The 23,778-nt window shown below is 40.1% G+C and overlaps 1 protein-coding gene across 3 annotated transcripts in view; it reads right to left on the minus strand.

Moving 5' to 3' along the window:
- The window catches only part of ZNF713 (zinc finger protein 713), a 71,946-nt gene that overhangs the window by 4,173 nt on the left and 43,995 nt on the right, over nucleotides 1-23,778 (minus strand). The window contains exons 1-5 of one of the 3 annotated variants that reach the window (XM_074346016.1): nucleotides 22,582-22,999; nucleotides 17,387-17,822; nucleotides 16,716-16,804; nucleotides 6,650-6,776; nucleotides 6,233-6,325 (exon numbers count right to left, since the gene is read on the minus strand). In XM_074346016.1, the coding sequence (XP_074202117.1) occupies nucleotides 6,233-6,325; nucleotides 6,650-6,776; nucleotides 16,716-16,802 (307 nt within the window). In that variant the 5' untranslated portion in view covers nucleotides 16,803-16,804; nucleotides 17,387-17,822; nucleotides 22,582-22,999. Of the gene's footprint in view, nucleotides 1-6,232; nucleotides 6,326-6,649; nucleotides 6,777-16,715; nucleotides 16,805-17,370; nucleotides 17,823-22,581; nucleotides 23,000-23,778 lie in introns of those variants that run through there. The other 2 variants (XM_074346015.1, XM_045508340.2) reach the window with 2 other exon arrangements.

The following is a 23,778-nucleotide window of genomic DNA, read 5'->3' on the forward strand; positions in this document are numbered from 1 at the left end:
GTTTTAAAAGATTCATTTTTAAACCAAATTATTATTTTAACCAAGTTATCAACTGGACCACTTTATTTTCAGATGAAATGCTTTTGTCTGCTCAGGGACTTTGACTCTAAAATGGTTGGAATAATTGGCTGGAGCTCTGAAGACTGTCTTTCATATTCTCTTAGCACCAAAATCTGCAGGCTGCTGACCTGGCTCCTGGAACCACAGGTAAGCATAGAACTCTAGGCTCCTACAGCCTAGAAGCAGAGTTTAGGGCATTCATTCCCTGAGGCCCAGCTCCCAGAACTTTTGTTTATCCCCGGAAACAGGGCAGCCCGATCGACATACTGTGGGGAGTGACTGTGCAAGGACTTCGCAGGCACTGCTTCCTAGTTGTGGACACCCTCAAGGCACGTCAGATCTTCAATCACAGGGCTGCCTATCTACATCCCAGTGGGACGCTAGGGGACAGGGTCTAGACTCCAGATTGAGACGATGATCTTGGGCTTTAAAGCAGTTTTGAGGAACAAACTCTAGTCCCTTTGCTCCAGCTCCTCACCTAACCTGAGCCCCCACGTTAGCAGACATGACTGCCACTGACCTTAAAAGGAGGGTAGACACTGATAAGCATGAATACCCCCATCAAGCACGTGTGTGAGAGCACATAGAGGTGCTTGTTCACGCATTACCCACTGTCCACTCCCTTCCTGGTGTGACTTTACCTGTCTAGAAGCCCAGTCATTCACTGAAACCTCCAAGCCCTACTTCGTACTTCTGCCTCCTCTCCTATCCGGCCTTACACTGCCCAGCCCCCCGGCATCTGAGATCACAGGCAACAGTGCTGCTTGGGAAGAAAGTGTTTTCAGACATGGAAGCAGAAGAGCTTTCCCTGCCTACATTGTGAGAATGACATGCAATCTATCTTGTGCCCAAATCCTAGGTTACGTGAGTGTAATATCTCTGTCACAGCTCGAGACTAAGGCTCTCCAGCTTATGGCAGGAGTTCATCAAGCTTCTGTTATATGCAGGGGCCTAAGGGTCTTCATAAAGAAAAACAGGGGATTTACACAGACTACCCTAGTCTCAGTGTGGTTACCATCTGTCCCCAGTGATTCTGCACTTCCTGGAACAACCCTAGGGGCTTACGGGCTTTTAATAAAATTAGATTTCTAGGGCCTGTATGACCTTCTTTGCATCTAAGAAAGGATACCTTCTAGACACGCCTTTGGTCAGCATATTGTGACACCACGGGGCGATCTGAACAACACCCTCCAAGGCCTTCTGCACCACTGCAGGCCTCGCCAGGCAGGCCCTTACCCTGCTCAGGCCTACCCAATGCCTTTTGAACGAATTATTCAGGAAGCAGGAAGGAAGGAAACACAAAAGGAAAGAAGAACAGAGACGGCGAGGGAAAGAAGGTGGAAGAAAAGGAAAAATTAGGGAGAAAAGTAGGGAAGAAAATAAATTTTTCAAAGTTTCTTTTCTACTTTCAAAAGCATTGTGATGTTTCCAGTTCTCTTTTGTTAATTTAAAAAAATGTGCCACAATTTATAGTGGGTTATGATATTAATCACTGGGTAGAAATGAATAAAAACTGAAACAGAATAGGCTAAAAAAGGAACAGGAAATATCAGAGTTCATCAGACATAGTGATAAGGGTAAACGTTTGGAAAGTTTCAGTTTTACAGATTATATCGATCTTAACAGGTTGCTTTAAAAATTCGTATCTTAATGAGAGTGGAGGACACAAATAATTAGGAACTATTGCTTTAGCAGACATTAGCAAGCTTTTTCTTAAAGTAAAGGGTCATATAGTAAATATTTAAGGTTTTGTGGGCCATACATTTCTGTTTTAATTACTTTTACAAAAATGTGTGTCTCATCTAAGTTTTGTTCATCCAAAGAATCTACAGTGCCAAACAGAGTATCTGGAAAGGGAGCGCCTTCATTAGTCTAAGACATCCTTTTGTTGACTGGTGGTTCATCTTATACTAGCAACTGTATGAGAGCGCTTTCTTCCCTATGGACTCATCAATAGTGTGTGTTACTAAACTTTTAGACTTGCTAATCTGACAGGCAAGAAAAGGCAACCTGGTGTAGTTTCAATTTGGGTTTGTCTTATCATGAGTGAGACTGAACATTTTTTCCTATGTTAAAGGTGTTTGCACTCCTTTATCTAAGACCTGTTGATATTTCTGCATTTTTCTATTGGGCTGTTTGCCTCACTGATTAGAGGAGCCCTTTACATACTAATGGGAAATTAGCTCCTTTGATATAAGTTGCAAATATCTTCCTCCATTGCTACTTACCTTTTTACTTTGCTTATTATTCTAAACTAAGTAGAATATGGGGATTTGTGTATGTTTAATGTATGAATCTTTTCTTTCATGGCTTCTAGATTTTGAATCATAGTCTTCTGAAAACACTTCCCCACTTCTAGGTTATAAAAGATTTCTCCTATATTTTCTTCCAGGTCTTTTACGGTTTCACGTTTTACATCTAAGTTTCTGACCCCTTTGGAGTTTATCTTGGTTTAAGGAGTTAGTTATAGATCCAATTTTGTCTCTTTCCAGATGGCTATCCACTATTTATTAAAAGGTCTACCTTTTAAGTATCAGTTGCCTCACCACCATTTATTAAGATGTCCACCCTTCCCCTCCTAATTTGAAATGATGCCTTTATCATACACCAAATTTCTGCATCTATCTGGGTCTACTTCTGGATTTTCTATTCTGTTCAGTTGTTCTGCTTTATTTTAACCAGGGAAATTTTACTGATATTACCTAGTAGCGATAATTCCCCATATTGTTTTCTCTTTCAGAGTTTTCCTGATTATTTTTGTGTTTTGGCTTTTCCATATAAACTTTCAAATGAGCTTATCTAGATCCTCCCAAAAGTGTATAGGTACTTTTTATGAGAGTTCAAGTGTTTTAGGGACAATGACATCTTGGTATGCCCATTTATTCAAGTTTATTTTTGCGTCTGTCAGAAGTGTTCTAAAGTTGTCCTCATGCAGGTGCTGCACATTTCTCATTGTAAGTTTGTTTCTGGATGTTTTATCTTTTTACTTGTTGTTAAAGAGGCTCTTCTTTTCCATCTTATTTTCTAACTGGTAGTTGTCTGTGCCTTGACCTTCACTCCACTTCAACAATCTATATACCTGGCTATACTGTGGTAACTGAACTGCACTCCACATAAGGAATCTCAAACTCAGTGTCACACTTTTGCCCAATGAGTGGACTCATGTTTGTATTCAGTTACTTTCTGACCTATCTAGACCTCCATTTCCTTGGCTCCTCTGTTGTCTTCCAGTTTTCAGACCTCTTCAGGTCTTACTTTACTTTTTTGGTCTTTATGGCAAATCACTTGAATCAACTGTCAGTTTTCCTCCTTTAGTTCCACCCGTCTAATGGGCCCTCAGCCTGGGCTCTAAAGTCCGTTCCAGTGCTGAACATAACAGGAGAAACGGCATGCCCGTGGAAATTAGAAACCGCATGTGTGTAGGGCAAAATCTCATTTGCACCCTCAAAGCTGCTCGGTCAGCCCTTTATTCATCTTTGGTCTGCTTCCACTGACCTGAGCAAACTACAGCAAGTGCTCCTCAGAGTTCTCTACTTCTCCTCCCAATGCTTTTACATTCAACAGAGGACCTCGCTTCCTACTTTACCAAAACCCAGAAATCACCAATTGTGAGCTCCCCTAAACTTCCCCCAACAAACCTGAGGCATATAAAATCCCCCTAATCTCCTTCTCTCCAACCCCAGTCCTCTCTCTCTGGAACCTGGCTCCAACTTTTGTATCTATTTTCTGCTTACCTTCTCTACCAGCTCCTTCCTTTCAGCACCATAAATAAGCTGAAATCATTCCTGCTCAGAACGACCCTCTTTTGCCACTACCTCCTGTTCTGGCGATTATCCTCCTTAGTGTCTCCCCTTCTCAGTCTAGCTTCTTGCAGGGGTACTGCATACGTATGCGTACTAGCTCCACTTTTTTGCCTCCTGTTCATTCAATAATGTAGAAACTGATTGTTCTGCTAATCACTGCTCTGTCATTTCTCTCATTAATAACATTCCTAACCTTTTTGTTGCTAAATCCATTGGACATTTTCCATATCTCATCTTAGCTAAGAAGAGAATTTCTAGATAAATAGACATCAGCAGATGTTAATAACAATGAGACAGCCATACCCCAGAGGGCACACCAGAATTAGGTCGCACAAGCCATATCATTCTATCTCAGTCCCTCAGTCAACAGAAATGTTCTACCACATCCTCATAAGAGGAGCCGTTGATTGTGACTCACAGGATAATGCAAAAATGCAAGCAGTCTCCTTGAAGGATACTGCTAGGTTGCCTGCTCTGACGAGGATATGAAGAAATCACTTGTTCAAGCTGATCTTTGAAACAAAAGCCTTGGACATCCACATATTGTTGCATAATGAAGTCTGGAAATTTCCTTAAGTTAGCAATTATTTTCTCTAGTTGGGGGTCTGTGGGTAGGGACATAACGGAAGACAGTGTGGATCCTATACACGGCAGCATAGGTACCTACGGGAAAGAACAGCTCTGCTTTCTGTTGTAGGTACCTACCTGGTGACTCACCTGGAAAGGGAGTTTTTCATTTTCCTCTTTAGTTTCCTACTCCCCAGTTTCCAGAGTGCGAAGGCTCATGGAAATAATGTTACCCAGTGTTGTCAGGGAAAGTGCTAGGGGTTCTGGACAAAATGTTTTAATAATCAGCCTCTAAATGGGCTTAGCGCACTGGAAAGCCAGCAGCGGTCAGGTCAAAATTCAGGTTCAGTGAGGCTGAAATAGGAACAAAGTTTCCTACCTAAGGTAACCTAGAGCACTAAAAACAAGGATGGCCAAGTGAAAGTCAACTTGAAAAAACTAAAGTCTGAATGACCGAAAACCAAGTCTAAATGATGAAACAAGGTGTGAGAGCAAAGACTCAGCGGTGGAACTAGATAGAGATGAGGTAGGTTAACCTGGCTTAATAGACCAGAATGGAAAATGACCAACTCAGTATCTGGCATATATTTATCAGCCAACTGTTTGCTAATAATATAACCAGGAAGAGCATTGTACATGGTATGCCAACAAAAGAGAGCTAAGGTTTTTGGTTTTGGGGTTTTTTCTTGGTCAAGAAGTCTCATATTTGGGGGGAGGGTATAGCTCTGTGGTAGAGTGCATGCCTAGCATTCATGAGGTCCTGGGTTCAATTCCCAGTACCCTTGTTTGAAAAATCAATTAATCAATCAATCTAATTACCTACCCCCATTAAAAAAAAAAGAAGTCTCATATTTAGTGAGTTGCTTTAAAGAAGAGAGTAGAAAGTCATCAGATCCAGGTTTTGAGATACTTAATTAAAATGATAGCATGACAGTCATAAACAAAAATATGGCTGAAAATCTGGGCAGACAATGTGGGTGAAGTGCTAAGGTCAGAAATGTAGAAATGGGAAAATGACACAGAAAGGCTACTTAAAAGCGCTGTACAGAGTAAACACCAAGTCCACAGGAAGACATGCCTTTAGAAGAACAAGAGGGAGAGAAGGTAGTAAAGGAACAGACGGGAGAGGCTGGAAGAGATAAGAACAGTGTGTATCACAAGCCAGGGTGGAAGAAAATTTTAAGAAAGTAAAGTCAAAACAGTCAAATGCAACATGATCATAAGAGACAATAACTGGGTTTTTAGCCACTGCATTTGACTGGAAGAAAGGTAGTGCTAATCTCCAAGAAAACAATTTTAGTAATACAGGTAGGGTAAGGGTTATACCACAAAGGTGAGCAAGAGAATTAGAACTGAGGTTATGGGTTTTAGACAAGTTTACAGAGTTTGATAATAAAAAGAAAAAGAGAGAATGAAAAATAGGTAAAAATGGCAGAGGATTTTTGATATGGAAAGGAAAGCTTTAAAGAATATCAAGAGGATGTATAAGTAAACAAGAGAAAGAGAATGCTACATAGAGATTCACAACATTAAGGTATTTATGGATATTTAAACTAATACCTTCAAAATAACTTCGGTGTTGTATAAATTTTTTAATAGTAAGTACATGTTACCTGTTTCACCAGAAAAAATAAGAGTCATGTCCACTTTGGAAAGATGTCAAATATAAACTGAATTTTTAAAAAAGGCTTCAGTATGCTTTAAATCCCAGAGGGAGACATTTAGAGCACACTCAGTAAACTATTTCAAAAGCGACTATTTTCCTTCCCTGAGCAGCAAATACCTGAATACTGGCTTCTTACCTGGGTGTGTGTCCAGTGGGCTGTCTCTTTCCATCATCCACTGCTCCTCTTGCTCCAACTGAGTGATCACTTCAGGCTTATAAAGCTGATGCCCTATTCATTGGGAAAATGTATGTCTTAGAATTTTATACTGGGAACAAAAATCTCTCTCAGAACTCATTTCCGACCTTTTAAATCTTTACAGCATCTGGATTCGGAAGGGGGAGGTTTCAACAGCAAAGTAAAGCTACTCATTTCAGAGTCAAGACCTCTCACCCGAGGAGAAAGTAGGAAACAGAGGTCTGTCTCCAAGACTGATTAGCATTCTTCCACCCTGCCCTTCTAAACTACAGTCACAAAAGCTCTGAACGTTTTCACTACTTAGGGAAATAAACCTGTGTATAATGATTTCCAGGTTTACAGGGATGCTGTCCTTACCCAGAGCAACCAGATTCCTATAGTTCTCCAGCATCACGTCTCGGTAGAGGTTCTTCTGAGCAGGGTACAGCTGGTCCCACTCCTCTCTGGTGAAATTCACAGCCACATCCTGGAATGTCAGTGATTCCTGAAACACAAAGGAAATCCCTGCTCAGCCAGAAACTGTTTTCTTACAGGGGCTCTTATGGGAAGAGGCAAAAGTGCAGCAGTAGGCAAAGGTTAGGATGTCTAAACCATTATGCTGAGTCTTCAGGGCTCTGATTAATCCAGGTCAAAACTTGGACAATGAGTACCTTTCTATAAACTTTCAAGATAAAATATAAAAACATGCATGGAATAATGCTTCCTTGTAGGCTTTTTACACCCCCTACACCCCCAACAAAATATCACTCACTTCATACTACAATAACTCAATTCTTCAGGAGTGTGGTGTTCCGAATAAATGCTTTTTCCCGTAAGTTAAAATTCAATATTTAAGTATGGTATTGGCATTTTATTTAAATTAATTTTCATGCCTTGATTAATATATCTTTCTAAAATACATTTCAATTGACATAGGCAATGTGCAGAGATGAGTCACCGAGGCTAGACGAAATTAAGTAATTTATCCAAGGACATACAGCTGGTAGATGGGAGCAACAGAATTTCATCTTAAATCTTATTCTAAAGCCTGTGCTCTTTCCATCAGACCACAGGGATGTCTTTTCCGCTTCTAAGAATATCTTCCCTCTTGCGATATTTAACTTCCATTCAGTTTTCCGCATGCTTCATGAATATAGCACAGGGATGTGGAAAACTATGAATTACAGCCTACATTCTTTACTGTCCACATCTGCAGTTCTTTTGGGCTGTTTTAATCAGTTCCTTGCCTACAACTTCCCTTTCCTTCTAAACCTTCTAATGATGATCTTGCAATTGGTTACCTGTTTCTTTTTTATTTTCTTCTTTTTTTGCATATTCTTATTTGAATTCTATTTTTAGGTAGATAATAATATGGTTTAGAAACAAAAACACACAAAAGAATATTTAGTAAAAAAAAAAAAAAAGATTCTCTCCATGCTTCTTTCCTTCTTGTCCAGCTCCTACTCCCAATGATCACAATTTACAGCTTTTAGTATATTTCCCCAGAATTCTTAATGCAAATATGAGTATGATTCTAATTTCCTCCTACTTTTTTTAACCTCCAAAGTGCATATTTTATACATTGCTTTTTAACTTAACAATTAATGCTGGAAAGCTTTCCATCTTAGACATATTAGGAAATAGAGAATGTCCTCATTATTGTTTTTAAACTTAAAAATTCTTTTGTATCATTTCAGACTTAAAGAAAAGTTGCAAGAATAATTAAACAAACTCCTCCCTCTCCTCTCCCTTCTTCTCTCTCTCTGTAATTTTTTCTGGACTGTTTTAGAGTAAGCTGCAGAGGTGATGCCCCCTAACCCCTAAAAAAATTGGTGTTTATTTTCTAAAAACAAGGAATTCTCTTACATAACAATAGTACGGTGGTCAAAATTATGGAAATTAACACCGATACAGTGCTGTTGTCTAAACTATGTATTTGTTCAGATTTCACTAAATGTCCCAACAAAAGAAAATTCAAGATTTTTGGTTCTCTTGTATCTCTTGGCTCCTTTAATCTGCAGCAGTTTCCCAGCCTTTCTCTGTATTTCAGAACACTGGCATTTTGAAAGTACAGGCTAGTTATTTTGTAGGCTAAGCCTCAATTTGGGCTTATCGAATGTCTCGTCATGAGTGATGGGCACCATGCACTTACAGCAGGAATAGTCCAGGAACGACGCCGGGCTCTTCTCAGTGAATTGTTTTCAGGAAGCACACACTGTTGTCTAGTTCCATTACTGGTAATGCAGACTTTGATTACCTTGGTTATGGTGGTTATTTACCAGTAATTTCCACTGGAAGATTACTGTTGAATTCTGTAATTACTAAGTTTCTTGTGGGGAAGATACTCTGAGACTGTGTAAATATCTTGTTCCTCCTCAAACTTTCACCCACTTGTTTTAGCTTTTACCATAATTCTTGCCTGAATCAACTGTAATTATAACGGTTGCCAAATGATACTTTTCTAATGCCATTACTCTTGGACACTATTAGTTGGCTTTCTACTGTGCTGAAGAGGTTTACCTTCTCATTCACTCATTAATTTATATGAGGTAGGTTTATTTACTTATTCAGTAAGTTATAATCATTTACTATCACTATTTTAATGCTCAGATTGCCCTGGATTTAGCCAGTGGAAGCCTCTTGAAACTGGCTTCTGTGTCCTTCTGAAACGTACCTATCATTCTTTGAGTACTTCTTTACTCTTTGGGACAGAAAGATTTCTTTCAGTGTTCATCTTGTGCTTTTCCTGCCTCAAGCCTGAAATCAGCCACTTCTCCAAGGATCCTTGATTCCTTCTAATGGTCAAATACTGAGCAGCTCTGCTTCCCACCAGAGGATCTACAGGGTCACAGTCTGTCACATCCTGCTCTGTTGTCAAATACTGAGTGGCTATGTCTGGTTCCTTTTAATGGAGAATGGCATTTAGAAACCAAGATCCATGCACTAGATGTGCTCAATGCTACTGGAGTATCATTGCTTCTAGGCCTTCTCAGAGTTTGTAACTGGGAAAGATATATAAAATGATGAATGCATACGTGTACGTGTATATGCGTGCATACACACACAACTCCATATCCAATTCTGTATGTAGCTACGTGTATTAAAACCTGTGAGACCACACTGATACTTCTAATTCTAATCCAACATAGCAGCGTTCATTCTATCCTTCTCTCTTTTCGTATCTGTAACTCCTTTCTCTGACGGGGAGAAACCTGGCTCTCATTATGCACACTTTATTTACTTGTTTGTTCAACCCTAGAATGTAAAGAAAGTGGTTCCAGAGTTGCTAACACATGCTCCTATAGGAAAGAAGCCTACAAATGAGAGTTCAGTATTTAGAACTGTTTTGCTTTTAGCCTGAGGATACAGGGTATAAACATTTAGGTTCAAAAGTTGACTCATTTTTAGTGTGGCTCTATCAGTAATTTGAAATACAGTTGGATTCACTTGGTTCTGTTTGTATTCATTTTAAGCCCTCCTCCCGTACTGACCCTCCATTTCCTGTCTTTTTCACCCCATCCTCAGCCAAGCCCTGCAAGTAACCAATCTCATTAGACTCAAGTTTATCCTTCCAGTATCTTTTTGCTCAAAGGAGTAGACACATTTATATGCATATTTTTATTTCCTCTTCTTTCTTACACAAAAGTAGCAAATTACAGATACTCTTTTGCACTGTTTTTTTCACTGAACAGTTTATCCTGGAAATCCCTCCACATCAGTTCATAGATATCTTCCTTATTTTTTTTATAGCTGCATGGTATTCTGTGTGAATGTTCCATAATTTAACTCATCTATTATAGACATTTTAGCTGCTTTCTACTCTTCTGCTACTACAAATAATGCTGCAATGAATTATCTTGTATGTATGTTATTTTGCAGTTGCAGGTAAGTCTATCTACAGAATCCATCCCCCAAATAGGATGTCTGGTAAAAGAGTATATGAATCTGCAATTTTGATAAATATTGTCAAGTTGATCTCCATCGGGGTTGTATCTACTTATACTCTGTAATTAACTATTGCTATATAACAAATCACCCCAAAATTTAGTAGCTCAAATCAACAACAACCATTTATTTTGCTCACAGAATCTGTAACATGGGCAGGATTTAGCGGGACTAGCTTATCTTTATTCCATTTTGTTTCAGCCGGGGTGGCTCAACTTTGGGCTGTAGGATTCACTTTTAAGATGGCTTCATTTATATGGCTGACAAGTTGGTGCTGGCTGCTGGCTGGGAGCTCAGCCAAGGGCCTCAGGTTCTCTCCAGAGAGGCCTCTCCATAGGCTGCTTGGGCTTCATCATAGTTGGACCCCAAATGCAAAATTCCCAACCTTTCATCACTCAGCCTCAAGAATCACAGTTTCAGTTCCACCACAGTCACAAGCCTGCCAAGATCCAAGGGGAAGGAACAGTCTCACATCTCTTGATAGAAAGTGTATTTAAATCATAGTATGAGAGGAGCCTATGTAATGTGAGAAACTGTGCCATTTTCAGAAAATACAATGTGAACATAAAAACTCACATTCCTCCCACATGTAAAATATGCTCATCTTCTTCCCCACGACCCCCACATTTCATCCCATTTGGCATTAGTTTGAAGTCCAGGATCTTGTCACATAAATCAGGTCCACATGCAGATGAGGTTGTTGGAGTGTAGTTTCTTAGAAATGGTTCTTTGCAAGCTTTCCCTCTTTTTTTCCTTCTGTAAACTAAAGAAATAGTTATTTGGCCCCACCCTCTATCCTTCACAAACTCAAAATGGTGGGAGAGGCATAGAAATACCCATCAGAGTCTCTCCCATTCAAGTAAACAGCAGTACATAGCAATCTTAAAATGTACCTGAGCTGGGTATATATTGAGAGGTGTAAATGAGAAACAGTTTTATTTTCAAACTCAGTAATTCCTGGTTCCTTTTTTTTTTTTTGACTTTTAGAAATTGAAGTATAGCTGATATGCAATATTATATATATAAGTTACAGGTGTACAATATAGTGATTTGCAAATTTTAAAGGTTATAGCCCACTTACAGTTACTATAAAATACTGGTTACATCCCCTGTGTTGTACAACATATCCTTATAGCCTATTTTATACATAATAATTTGTACCTCTTATTCCTCTACCCCTATATTGCCCCTCCCCATCAGTAACTACTAGTTTGTTCTCTGTATCAGTGAGTCTGCTTCTTTTTTGTTGTATTCATTAATTAGTTTGTTGTATTTTTAAAATTCCACACTTAAGTGGGATCATACAGTATTTGTCTTTTTCTTTCTTACCTCACTCAGCATAATATCCTCCAAGTCCATCCGTGTTGCTGCAAATGGCAAAATTTAATTCTTTTTTATGGCTGAGTACTATTTCACTGTGAGTGTGTGTGAGTGTGTGTGTGTGTGTGTGTGTGTGTGTGTATGTATATATGCCACTTCTTCATCCATTCATCCGTTGATGGACATAGGTTGCTTTCATATCTCGGCAATTGTAATTAATGGTGCTATGAACATTGGGGTGCATGTATCTTTTTGAATTAGTGTTTCTGTGTTTTTTTTTTTTTCTGGATATGTACCCAGAAGTGGAATTGCTGGTCATATGACAGTTCTATTTTTAGTTTTTTTAGAAACCTCTATACTGTTTTCCACAATGACTGCACCAATTTACATTCCCATCAACAGTGTAGAAGGGTTCCCTTTTCTCCACATCCTCACCAAGATTTGTTATTTGTTCTTTTCGATGATACCCACTCTGACAGTGTGAGGTGATCTCTCACTGTGAGACTGATATGCACTTCCCTGATGGTTAGCAATGCTGAGCACCTTCTCATGTCTGGCTCCTTTATATTTAACAGTTCTTTATTTAGCTTATCTTTTTCCTCTTACATTTTACTCTAGGCAGCCAGAAGCTGCCAGCCGGCACTTTCAATCTTCTACCTGAAAATCCCCTTAAATAGATCATTGAGTCTGATTAAGTATATTTCCTATTTTTCTTGTTACTGAAGGTGACGTTGACCAAAATTCTTTCTTTGAGTGTCCCCTTTCCTCCGGTTCATAACAGTATTTTCCTAATTATCCTTTAAGCCCTGTGAAAGGTCCTCTGGGGCCTCCATTAACTCTCCCTGAGGCCCTTTATGATTTCACTAATGACCTTTTCCTTTCCGTCTTCTGCTCATTGCTCAACTGGCTCTGTTGCAAAGCCAATGCCATACGGTCTGTGTCTGTTTTGGCAGCACACCACTTCCAGGTAACAAAATCTGTAAAGTTATTTATCTATTGCTTCATAACAAACCACTTCAAAACCTGGGGGATCAAAACAGCAACTATCATTGATTTTGCTCACAAACCTGCAGTTTGGGCATAGCTTAGTGGGTCAGCTTGCCTCTGCTCTACGTGGCATCAGCTGGGAGGGCTTGACTGCAGATTAGAGAATCCACTTTCAAGATGGCTCGCTCTCACGGCTGGCAAGTTGGTACTGGCTTTTACCTGAGAGCTCAGCCAGGGCTGTGTGCCTTGGTTTCTCTCCATGCAGGCTTCTCAATGAGCTCTTTTTTGTTTTGTGGGGTTTATTTTCCATGGCAAGGTGGCTGGATTTAGAGCAAGCGTCCCAAGAGAATGAGGTGGAAGTCTTACTGCCTTTTATGACCTGCCTTGAAAGTCACATACTTTCACTTTTATGGGTCACAAGTTTGCACAGATTCAATGGAGGGAACAGACCTTGGTATGTATCTTGATGGGATGAATGTCAAAGTCATACTGTAGGAAGAGGGTATAGCTCAGTGGTAGAGTATGTGCTTGGCATGCATGAGGTCCTGGGTTCAGTTCCCAGTACCTCCACTGGAAAGAAAGACAGAAAGACAGACAGAAAGAAGGGAAGGAAGGAAGGAAGGAAGGAACCAACCTAATTACACTGGCCAAAAATTTAAAAAAAAAAAAAAGTCACATTATAAAGGAAGCATCTTGGATGGGAGACATTTGGTCTTTTTTCTGAAAGCGCAATCTCCACACACTTACACCAGCAATGTAAGAGAGCCTGTCTCCCCCACAACTTTGCCGAGCTTGTGGAAAATATCAAACTCATGGGAAATACAGAGATAGTGATAAAAGGGCAAGCCTTCTCTAGTTCTAATTTAAATTTTCTCTTGTTACAAGTACAGATGAACATTTTTCCTGTTAAAGATGCACCTGAATTTTCCTTCCTGTGAACTGTCTTTTTATGTTGTTTGTACAGTTTTCTACTGCACTCCTAATCTCTTAGCTGATTTAGAGGAGTGTTTTATATATCAGAGAGACTATCCCACTGCAATTTGAGTAGCAAAAATATTTCTCAATTTGACATGTCTTTTTACTTTGCTTGTAGTTTTTTTTTTCTTATACAGATTTTTGGGTATTTTAAAAGAGTTGAACCCATCAATCTTTTATGGCTTTTGGATTCTCAGTTGTAATTAGAAGTCTTTACTCAGTGAAGGTTATAAAGGAAGTCTCCCATTTTTTTCTTGTGTAACTTCTATGGCTTAATTTTTCACATTTAAATCTTTGATCAATTTTTTAAAGACTATTCTGATGTAAAGTATAAGGTATGAATTCACCTTTATCTTTTTCCAGAAGGCTTCCCAGAAATACCAACATCAGTTATTGAATAAATCATCTTTTCACCACTGGTCTGAGATGTGACCTTTATCATATGCTAAATTCCTATCTGTTCAACAGGTATTTACTCAGTGCTTTCTATGTGCCAACTATGGTGCTTGGGATACACTAGAGAACAAAAGAGACTAAAATTATCTTCCCTATTACACTTACATTCTAGTAGGGGAAAGTAGACAATAAACATGAAAACTGGGTAAATTACGCAATATGTTTTAAGAAAAAAGAGTAAAGAGGGTTTGAGAATGTGGAGGTGAAGCAGTTGTGATTTTACATAAAGTGGTCAGGAAAGATGTCATTTAAGAGGTGACAATTGAGAAAAGACTTGAAAAGTTAATGGTGCAAAGGCAAGGGTGTGTTTGGCATGTTCAAGGAAGAAGAAGGTGGCCAACGAAGCTGGAGTGGAATGAGCGAGGGGGAGAAATAACTGATGAAGTCAGAGAGGTAACAGGTCCAGATTCTGCAGGACTGTTGAGGCCATCATAAGGAGTTTGGCTTTTACCCTGAGTGAAATGGGAGCCATGCATTTTGAGCAGAGGAATGACATGATCTGATTTACTGTTACCTGGGTATTTCCTGGGCTACATTTTCTGAAGTCATCTTTTTTCCTCCTTTGTCTTTATCCCTCTTGCTAATCTCTGCTGTTTCCTAAAGCAAAACACTCAAATCCTCTGCTGTTCAAAGCAAAGCACTCAAAGCCACCTAGTTTTTTCCACCTTCTAGTTTTAAGATATTACTTTCCATCATCTAGAATACTGCAATAGGTTTCTAAGGGTTCTCTCCCCTTTTCATTCTTGCGTCTCATAAATTCACTTACTATGTAGCATGCACCAGGGTGATGTTTAAAGTGGAATTCAGTTACTTATTATGTTACTACATTGCTTAAATTCCCCCAAAAGGCTTTCCACTGCACCTAGAATAAAACCCAAACTTCTTTTCATGGCCATAAAACCCTGTGTACTTAGCTCCTGCATACTTCTCCAAGCTTCCTCCAAGTCCCTCTCTCCCTCCACTCCTTCTGATTTCTCAAATATACCCACAGTTTTTGCACATGATTTTTAGCATATGTCTAAAATGCTCTTTTCCACCTACTTTTTATAACTCCTATATTCTCCTTCACCTCTCATCTTAAATTTTGCTTCCCCAGAGTTCTTGTCTAATACCCTAATGTCTATTCACAGCACCTTATTCTTACTGTGTATATAATAAACATCTCAATCTGCAATTTCTTAGTATATTTGCTGAATGTCTGTCTCTGCTAGACTAAAGAACTTGGGTTTAGGACCATGTCTGTTTTGCTCACTCACGGATGTCCATCTGATGTCATGCACAATTTCTGGCACATAGCAACTGCCCAAAAAATGTTTGCTGAATGAAGGAATCACCTCCCTTCTGAATACAATAAATGGTTCTTGGAAATTAAAGCAAACTCCTCTGGCTAGAACACCAAGAAGCAGATATGCTACCTGAGTCCTCTACGTCTTTCTATCTCTGTCTGTGGGGAGCCTTACAATTAAGAGTAAACCGAATGACTCTATTCCTTGTAGCCCAAAGATCCCAAAGCACTGACATACCAAAAAAAGCTCCGCTCCAGCTGACAGTCGCCTTATCGTCCCTGCTCTTGCTCAAGTTTTATTTCCTGTCTTCTCTAACCTCCAAGCCCTACCTGACATCAGCACAAATTCAAATTCCCCCTTCTTCATGAAGTCTTCCCTTACCCTTCCAGTCTTAATCGATTCCTCCCCTCTCTGAGCACCTGCTGTATTTGCTGTCTTTGGCATTCATAACAGCATCTTACATTACACTTTTCTGAATATTAACTGGGTGATGCCGGCTTTTAAAAATCTCCTCCAATGAGTTTATTTGCTACCTACGGATAATGATTATCTCATATAATATGGAACAGTCCTCCTTTCAGAAGCAATCAAGACTGGTATCTAGTGTGTAAGCAAAAGAGCTGGTTCAAGTGGAGATCTATAAAAGGTATTTTAAACTTTTTAAAACTTAAAACACATGAACGTACATTTATTCCCTTATCTTTTGATATCACTTTCCTATGAAAGCGATCTAAGTGACCGAGTGCCCATATCCATAAAGCATCAGTTTCTGCTTGGTTAAAGCAGAACAAGCAAACGACTCTTAGGAAATAATATAGGTGTAGAATCCTCTGATATTTTTATGATTTTCCTTCAATGTTTTACAGTTCTGCTCACACCTAATTTGATGGCAGTATTTTATAAGGTGACTGGCATTTGTTGAGTCTTTCTAAAGCATTCAACTAGTTTTCACAGAAACAGCTTCTTGTCACACTTATACCTCACTGGTTTACATAGTACTTAATCAAATAGTAACAACAGGCTTGCACAGGTTTTGGAAGAGATACAACAGATCCTCGATAAGCATTAACCTATGGCAACAGATGTCCTCAGGTATATTAATAATCCCATTATCTCCAAGCAGTCACAGTGACATGGGCATCATTCATTGCTTACAGACAGAATGACAAGTGTTGTTTAAATTCTAGTGAGCTGTTTAAGGGAAGGGTGATTAAAAGATGGTCTGTAGCTTCCTGTGTTGCCTTTACAACATCTAGCACAGACATGAGTCTGTGATCTGGTAAAAATGCTGACAGGAGAGAAGAGCTATGAAGGGGCACATAAGGTGAATGGGAAACACCCTGGAGAGATTAGAAGAGTCAGAAGAGTCTCAAGGGCTCTGGATTTGGGGGGCTTAGCACTTCTGAGGGTTGAAAAATAGAAGAACCACATTCTGAGAACTGCAACAGCATTTCAGAGGAGGAAAATGAGCTTACCTGAGAACTGACTATCTGTGACCCAACAATCATTTCCTTCTCCTCCATGTTTCCTTCTTGGGGAAGCAGAGCATTCTGAGAAGGCATCACTGGGAAAAAGAGAAAGGAAGCATCTTGTCAATAGACAATATTAAGGCTGAACCTAAACCTTGGAGCTTTTGCTTTGCATTAAGAAGGCAGACAGTTTAGAGAGAAGCCTCTAAGATATAAACTTAAAGGCTGGGTGACCTAACTGTGACATCCTTGTTCCTCTATCACATTGAGGAATTTAAAGCAGGACTTTCTCCCCTCTGTGGTACAACCCCAGTGGTTGTGACATATGGGAAGCTCAAGAGAACTGAGTAGTGTAGCTACACACTTGGGGAATTTTTCAAAGATGCCAATGCTTAGCGTTTGTTCCCAGAGATTTGGATTTAATGGTCTGGGGTACGCCTAGGTAACAGCATTTTAAATTCTGACGTTTCCAAGTGATTCTGAGTGGGAGATGAGAACGGCTGAGACGAGGTGATGGAGGGAACATATGTTTAGGACCAATTCTTACTGTGTAATTATCCCCAAATTCAAACTCCAGAGATCTCTCTCCTCTACTCTCTTTAAGATGATCCTTCTAACAGATGAAGGAGATTTCACTCTTTTCATTTTTCTGAATGCTCACCTTCCTTTTTGAGTACCTGGATTCAGCCCTCCACCAGGATGACTACACCTCTTTGCGGTTCTTAAGCTGTTGTGTCACCAAAGCCTTGTTCTCTTCCAGCATGACAGTCAGGAGACAGACCAGTACTAACAGCTTCCATATTGTCAGTCCTTGAAGGCTGATTTTCCAGTGCCTTATGGGAAACAGTCGCTCCCAGGTATTACAGGCGCTTCATCTCATTAGAGTGTCAGGAGCCAATGGATATCCACAAGAATGATTTCTGCTTCCCAGGGGCAGCCACCCTCAGAATCTTGCCTTGTTCATGTAGAGTTGAGATGCAGAGGCTCCTGAAGATGGCTATTGCGCTGTTTTTTCCCCCTAAAGGCATCAATCCTTCGGGTACAGACTTCACTATGATATTCAAATCTGTCTCCTGGCAGGGATCTTGTAAGATACAGTTTCAGGTTGAGCACCTGTAACAAGAGGCACCAGAGTCAGCAGATGTATTTAGCCAGGCTCAATCTAAAAGCTACTAAATCAGAATCTGTTGAGATGAATCCTGGTATCCACATATTTTTAAAATGCCCTACAGGAGATTTTGATGCAAGCCAAGAACTCAGAACGACTATCAGAGCTTTTCATTTCCTTTACGCCCTCAATTCCAATGATTTCCATCCTCATTCTACTTCAGTCACCCAATTTCAGGGCCGAACCACTTCTGAAATCTTTTTTACCTTACAAAACACTAGACTGCAAATCAGGAGACCTAGGTTCTAGACTGGATGGGGAAGAAAGTGAAGGCAGGAGTAGTGGCTTAATAGATGGGGAGAAAATAGAAAAAAGAGCAGCGTTCTTTAAAGTGTAGTCTGAAGATCACTTGAATCATGGTATTTGTTGAAAAGCAGATTCGCTGGTCCTATCCTAGATCTAATTTGAAATAGCACCTCTGGAGGTAATACTGGCCCAGGAATTTGCACTATAAAGTATTTCTTCCCTGGAATCAGTACATTCTCTCCAGCCTCCCTGCAAGCCTGAATCTAGCGCGTATCTTTTCATTCCTGTATCTTCAACTTTATCTTTCACTTTTATTGATTCCTTCCTCTCATCATTTGAAATCATTTAATGTCTCTCCCAACATTAAAAACTTTCACTGGCTTTACACCCCTTTGCAACTACCATCCTTTCTGTTTTCAAGGCCAGAACTCCTCAAAGGATTGTCAATACTTGTCTTTACTTCTCATTACCCATGTATTTTTCAGTTCTCTGTAATCTTACTTCTGTTCTGCCATCAGCACTCCACTGAAATTGCTCTGGTCAAAGAACAGCAAAACCCCCTTTATAGTTCATGCAATGGGCCTCATTACTTCGTACTTTCCTGAGCTCTGACGGTATCTGATACTGCTGACAGCTGTGCCTTGCTTTACTTCCATGGTCTTTCAGTGGGCTGTGCTCTAATCCCTTCTCCGCTGCCTATCATCCCTATATTGTTGGCCCTTAGGGTTTCCCAAAATCTACTCTTGTTCCCTCCATGGTTTCACTGACCATCTTTTCTGAGCTACATAACCACATATATGCCCAACCATCTTACCAGACATCCTCATGTAAATGTCCCTCAGATTTCTCAAGCCTACCATGTCCAAAACTCATTCTTCTTCAGCCTCTTGCCATATATTTGCTATTGAGTAAAGTATGTCAGAACACTTGACCCTATAGCCACACTGACTGGCTTGACTCCCAGCTCCACAGCTTACTAGCTGTGTGAGGCTGGTTGGGTAAGTTACTCGACCTCCCTATGCCTGCACTTCCTCATCTGTAAAACTATGGATAATAGTACCTACCTCGCAGGTTTGTTGTGAGAATTAAGGGACTACGTATTTGTAAATATTTAGGACATAAACAGCACATAGTTAGCAGTATTTATATATTTCACATATTATTCTTATTCTAATATATTCCCTAACTCAATGAATAGTACAACCAAGCCTGAAAGCTGAACGCCATTCCTGACTTCTCTTTCTTTCCCTTAGTCTCTCTCCCCAATCAAAAGTCAAATCCTGGTAAATTTACCTCCTAAAACCTGTAGCGAATGTTTCAGCTTCACTCCCACTACCTTGATTCAGACCACTATCACCTCTCACTTTGATTACTGCCACCCCCGTCTAACTGGTCCTTGATTTTAGTCCAACATTTTCCTCACGCTGCAGCCAGACACATCTCTCTCCACACCCCTTCTCTACCAGGGAAGTACCTTCATTTTATTTTCTGACAAACAGTAAAACAAAAATTTTAGCAAATATAGAAAAGCATAAAGAAAATCACTTACAATGTCATCACCCAGAGATAACCAGTTATTATTTTGAGGATATATCCTTTCAGGCTTTTTCTATGCAAACACACACACACACACACACACACACTTTATAATATGGCATGTGTTATTATTACGCATGTAATTTTCTATCTTGAAACCTGGAGTTTAATTGATAATATTGTGTATATCACTTCATGATAGAAAACAAAAATCAAAATATTCATTTAAAAAAAGGATTCATAGTGCATTTCATTGTGTGTAATACCCAAAATTTATTAAAGTTTTATTATTAATAGACATTTAGCTTCCTTTTTTCTTTCCTCCCTCCCTCCCTCTATTTCCTTCTTTCTTTCTGGATACAGACAACAGCAAAACTGTACAGTTTTGGCAAAATTTTGCCTATTTCCTGAGGATAAATTCCTAGAAGTGGAACTGCTGAGTAAAAAGGAAACGAGGCAAAAGGTGTTCCAGAAGGTTGTACCATTTTACATACTCTTCAACAATGTATGACAGTGACACTGGCCAATGTTAGGTATCATTCTTTTAAAATATAATACACAAATAGTATTTAATTGCTGCTTTAATATGCAATTGTTAGATAACATGTGAGGTAGAGCTTTAATATTTTTAGTTTTTGTATTTTTTCTTTTATAAATTACTCTTTGGTGTTACTAGTCCACTTTTCTACCATGTTATGTTTTTCTTATTGATTTGCAAGAGTTCTTTATTACAGAGTATAGTGTGCAGTGAAGGATTAACTGAGCCGGTCTGGATGGTCCAAACTCTGCACATTCCACAGAAAGGTTTAACCCTGACCTGGCTCCTGGTAGATAATCTATAAGCCCCTGAAACATCCTGTCTACCTGACCAATGAGATTTATGGTGGGAACTTCGGGCAATGTGATATCAGCTTGCCCACTGGAGGAGCTGGAGACTGGAGGTCAGCAAAATGGGTGCTCAGCCATGCCTACATGACCAACTTCCAATAAATACTCTGGACACCCAGGTTTGAATGAGCTTTCCTGCTTGGCAATACTGCCTACATACGACCACATGTCATTGCTGGGATAATTAAGCACTAGCTGCACCAGGCCATTGACAGAGGACAGCTGGAAGCTCGCACCTGGTCTCTCCTGGACCCTGCCCTACACGTCTTTTTTCATTGCTGGTTTTAATCTATATCCTTTCACTGTGATACTCATCTTACTGTGAGTATAACAGTTTTGCTGAGTTCTTTGAGTCCTTCTAGAACATCACTAAACACGAGGGTGGTCCTGGGGATCTCTGAACACAGACAGTAACCAGCAATGCACACCATACCATATGCATTGTTCTGCAACATCCTTTATTCACTAAATGTCCTAGAGATCTTTCCCCGTCTGTTAACTTCACAATAAACTTATTGTTTTATAGTACCATTATATTCCACTGTACCAATCTACCACAATATATTTAACCATATCCAAAGTGAACATTTAAGCTGTATCCATTTCTCAAATTACAAACAATATTATAATAAACATCTTTGTACATACATCCTTCGGTACCTGTGCAAGTATTTCTGCACGACAGATCTTAGAACAGAATTTCTGAGCCACTGAGTGAGCTCATTTAACATTTTGGAAGGTATAGTCAAATTGCCATTCAAAATACTTCAACTGTACAACCGGTGTACAACCCGTGCCCTTCCCCCCTGCACTTTTTTCAACACTGTATCACTGATATTTTAATATTTTGCCAGTCTAATGGGTGAAAAAATCTTTGTCTTCATTTGCATTCTAGGGTTACTTATGAGGTTAAGCACGTTTTTTGTTTATTGGTTTCCTGTATTTCTTCTATAAATTGCTGTGCATATCCTTTGCCATATTTTCTTTTTTTAAAAAGCAAGTCTCTTTACATATTATGGACACTAATCCTTTTTCTCTAACACATGTTGCAAACATTTCCTTCACGTCTCTTGTTTTTAGCCCTTTGTTTCAAATACAAAATTTTAAAATTCTGATATAATTAAATTAACGAATTTTCCCCAGAGGGTTCTGTGTCCTGTTCGGTATGGTGAGAGCATGAAGTGCAAGGATGGAAGGCAAAGCAGTATGCAATACCAGGGTCGTAAAGGGCTTTGAGGGCATTGCTAAGAAACTAAAACATTGTCCCGATGGCAGCAGGGAAGGGTATAAAACTTTTCAGCAACAGAGTGACTTTCAACATTCTTCATTTAATAAGAGCACCTACTAAGTGCTGGGATCTATTCTGTCTCTTAGAAAATGATCATTTTTGTACCTGTTACATTCCCCACAATCTAAAGCAAGTAAAAGAAATAGAAAGCTCATTATACATATTTAAAGAGGACTTACTCTGCCCCCAGATTAAAACATATTTTAAACGGAAACAAAATGGTATCAATGCAGAAACTGAGAACAGTGAAACAGCCTAGAAACGAACCCAAGTATACACACGTCTCAAGAGTAGAATAAAAGTGTCATATCAATTCAGTGGGAGAACAGACGATGGCAAGACCATGGGGCGGAAAGGCGTATTACTACCTAACACCTTATCACGAAATTAATGCCCAATAAAATATAGGTTAAATGTAAAAAAAAAAGGGGGGGGGGAAGCTGTTTAAAATTCTGTAAAAGTATTAGAAGAAAATAAAGGTGAATGTTTTAATACTCTTGAAATGGGGGAAAACTTCAAAAACTAAGACCCACCCATGCCTATGCAAAAATAAATTGCAGAAGGAAATAGAAAAAAAGAGGTTTGTATTGTAATCTTGGGAATGGGGGAGGCCTTCCCATCGAAGCAGGGGCACGGGGTCTCCAAGAAGCCAGAGGGCACCGCGGGGGGTCTCCGTGTCGGGACCCCCGGGCCGCCGCCCGCCCTGCCCCCTCGCCCGCCGCCGGGCCCGCGGGCGCCGCACTCACCCGCCTCCACGGACAAAGGGCGCCGCGGGCGGCTCCGCCCCCTTACGCGCCGCCGCCGCTGCAGCCGCCGCCGCCTGTCCCGACCGAGGCGGGAGAGGGTGACGAGGGCCCGATGTCTGAGCCAATGACGCCCAGTGACTGGGCCCCTGAGGCTGGACCAGCCGCCGGGGCCAGGCGGACTCTGACGAAAGCCTCCCAGCAATGGCGGCCGCGCCGCGCTGGCTTGGGCTCCCCGATACGCATGCGTCAGCGGCGCCCTGCCGACCGCTTCCCACACGCCGGACTCCGGACTCCCACCCGCTCCCCGGGTCTGCTTCTCTCCTGGGCCGCGCTAACCCCGGAGGCCCGGGCCCCCATCCCAGCGCTCACAGAACTGCGAGTTCTCAGAGGGCTGAGGACCCTCCCATAGCCTCTGCCAATCGGAAACGTTGGATTGCCTGGCTCCCGGGCGGTGTCACTGCTCCGTCCCCAAGGTGACCACGCAAGCCGTCGCTCTCCTCAGTCCTGAAATACCGCCCTCTCCCCGATTTTATACTGACGAAACTCGAGCTATAATAGTAATAATTGGATATAATTTTTTTTTTGGTAATGTGGGGCTACTGATGAGGAGAACGGAATTCTTTTAATGGGGATAACATTTTGCTTATTTGGGATTCACCAAAATCCATTGCAAAGGTTCATCTGTTACTGCTAGCCTTCAATGGGGAAAGGAGACACCTTTCAAAAGATAGTGTTGGGAAAACTGGATATTCATATACAGAGAGTGAAACTGGACCCTAGCCTTACACGAAATACAAAAATTAATTCAAAATGAATCAAAATCCTAAACGTGAGAACTAAAATTATAAAACTCTTAGAAAAAACATAGGAGTGAAACTTCATGACATTGTTCTTGGCGATTATTTCTTCTATGTGACATGAAAAGCACAGGCAATAAAAGAAAAAATAAATAAACTTAACTTAAATAAACAGTTTTGTATACCAAAGGACGGTAGTAATAGAGTAAAAAGGCAATCCACAAAATGGGAGAAAATATTTACAAATCATATATCCAATAAGGGTTTAATATCCAGAATATATAAAAAAAATCCTACAAATCAACAACAAATAAACAGACAACCAGATTTTAATATGGGCAAAGGAAGTGAATAGACGTTTCTTCTAACAAGGTATACAGATGACCAATAAGCACATGAA

Source organism: Camelus bactrianus, chromosome 18 (genome assembly GCF_048773025.1).
Source record: "Camelus bactrianus isolate YW-2024 breed Bactrian camel chromosome 18, ASM4877302v1, whole genome shotgun sequence".
NCBI classification, from domain to species: domain Eukaryota; kingdom Metazoa; phylum Chordata; class Mammalia; order Artiodactyla; family Camelidae; genus Camelus; species Camelus bactrianus.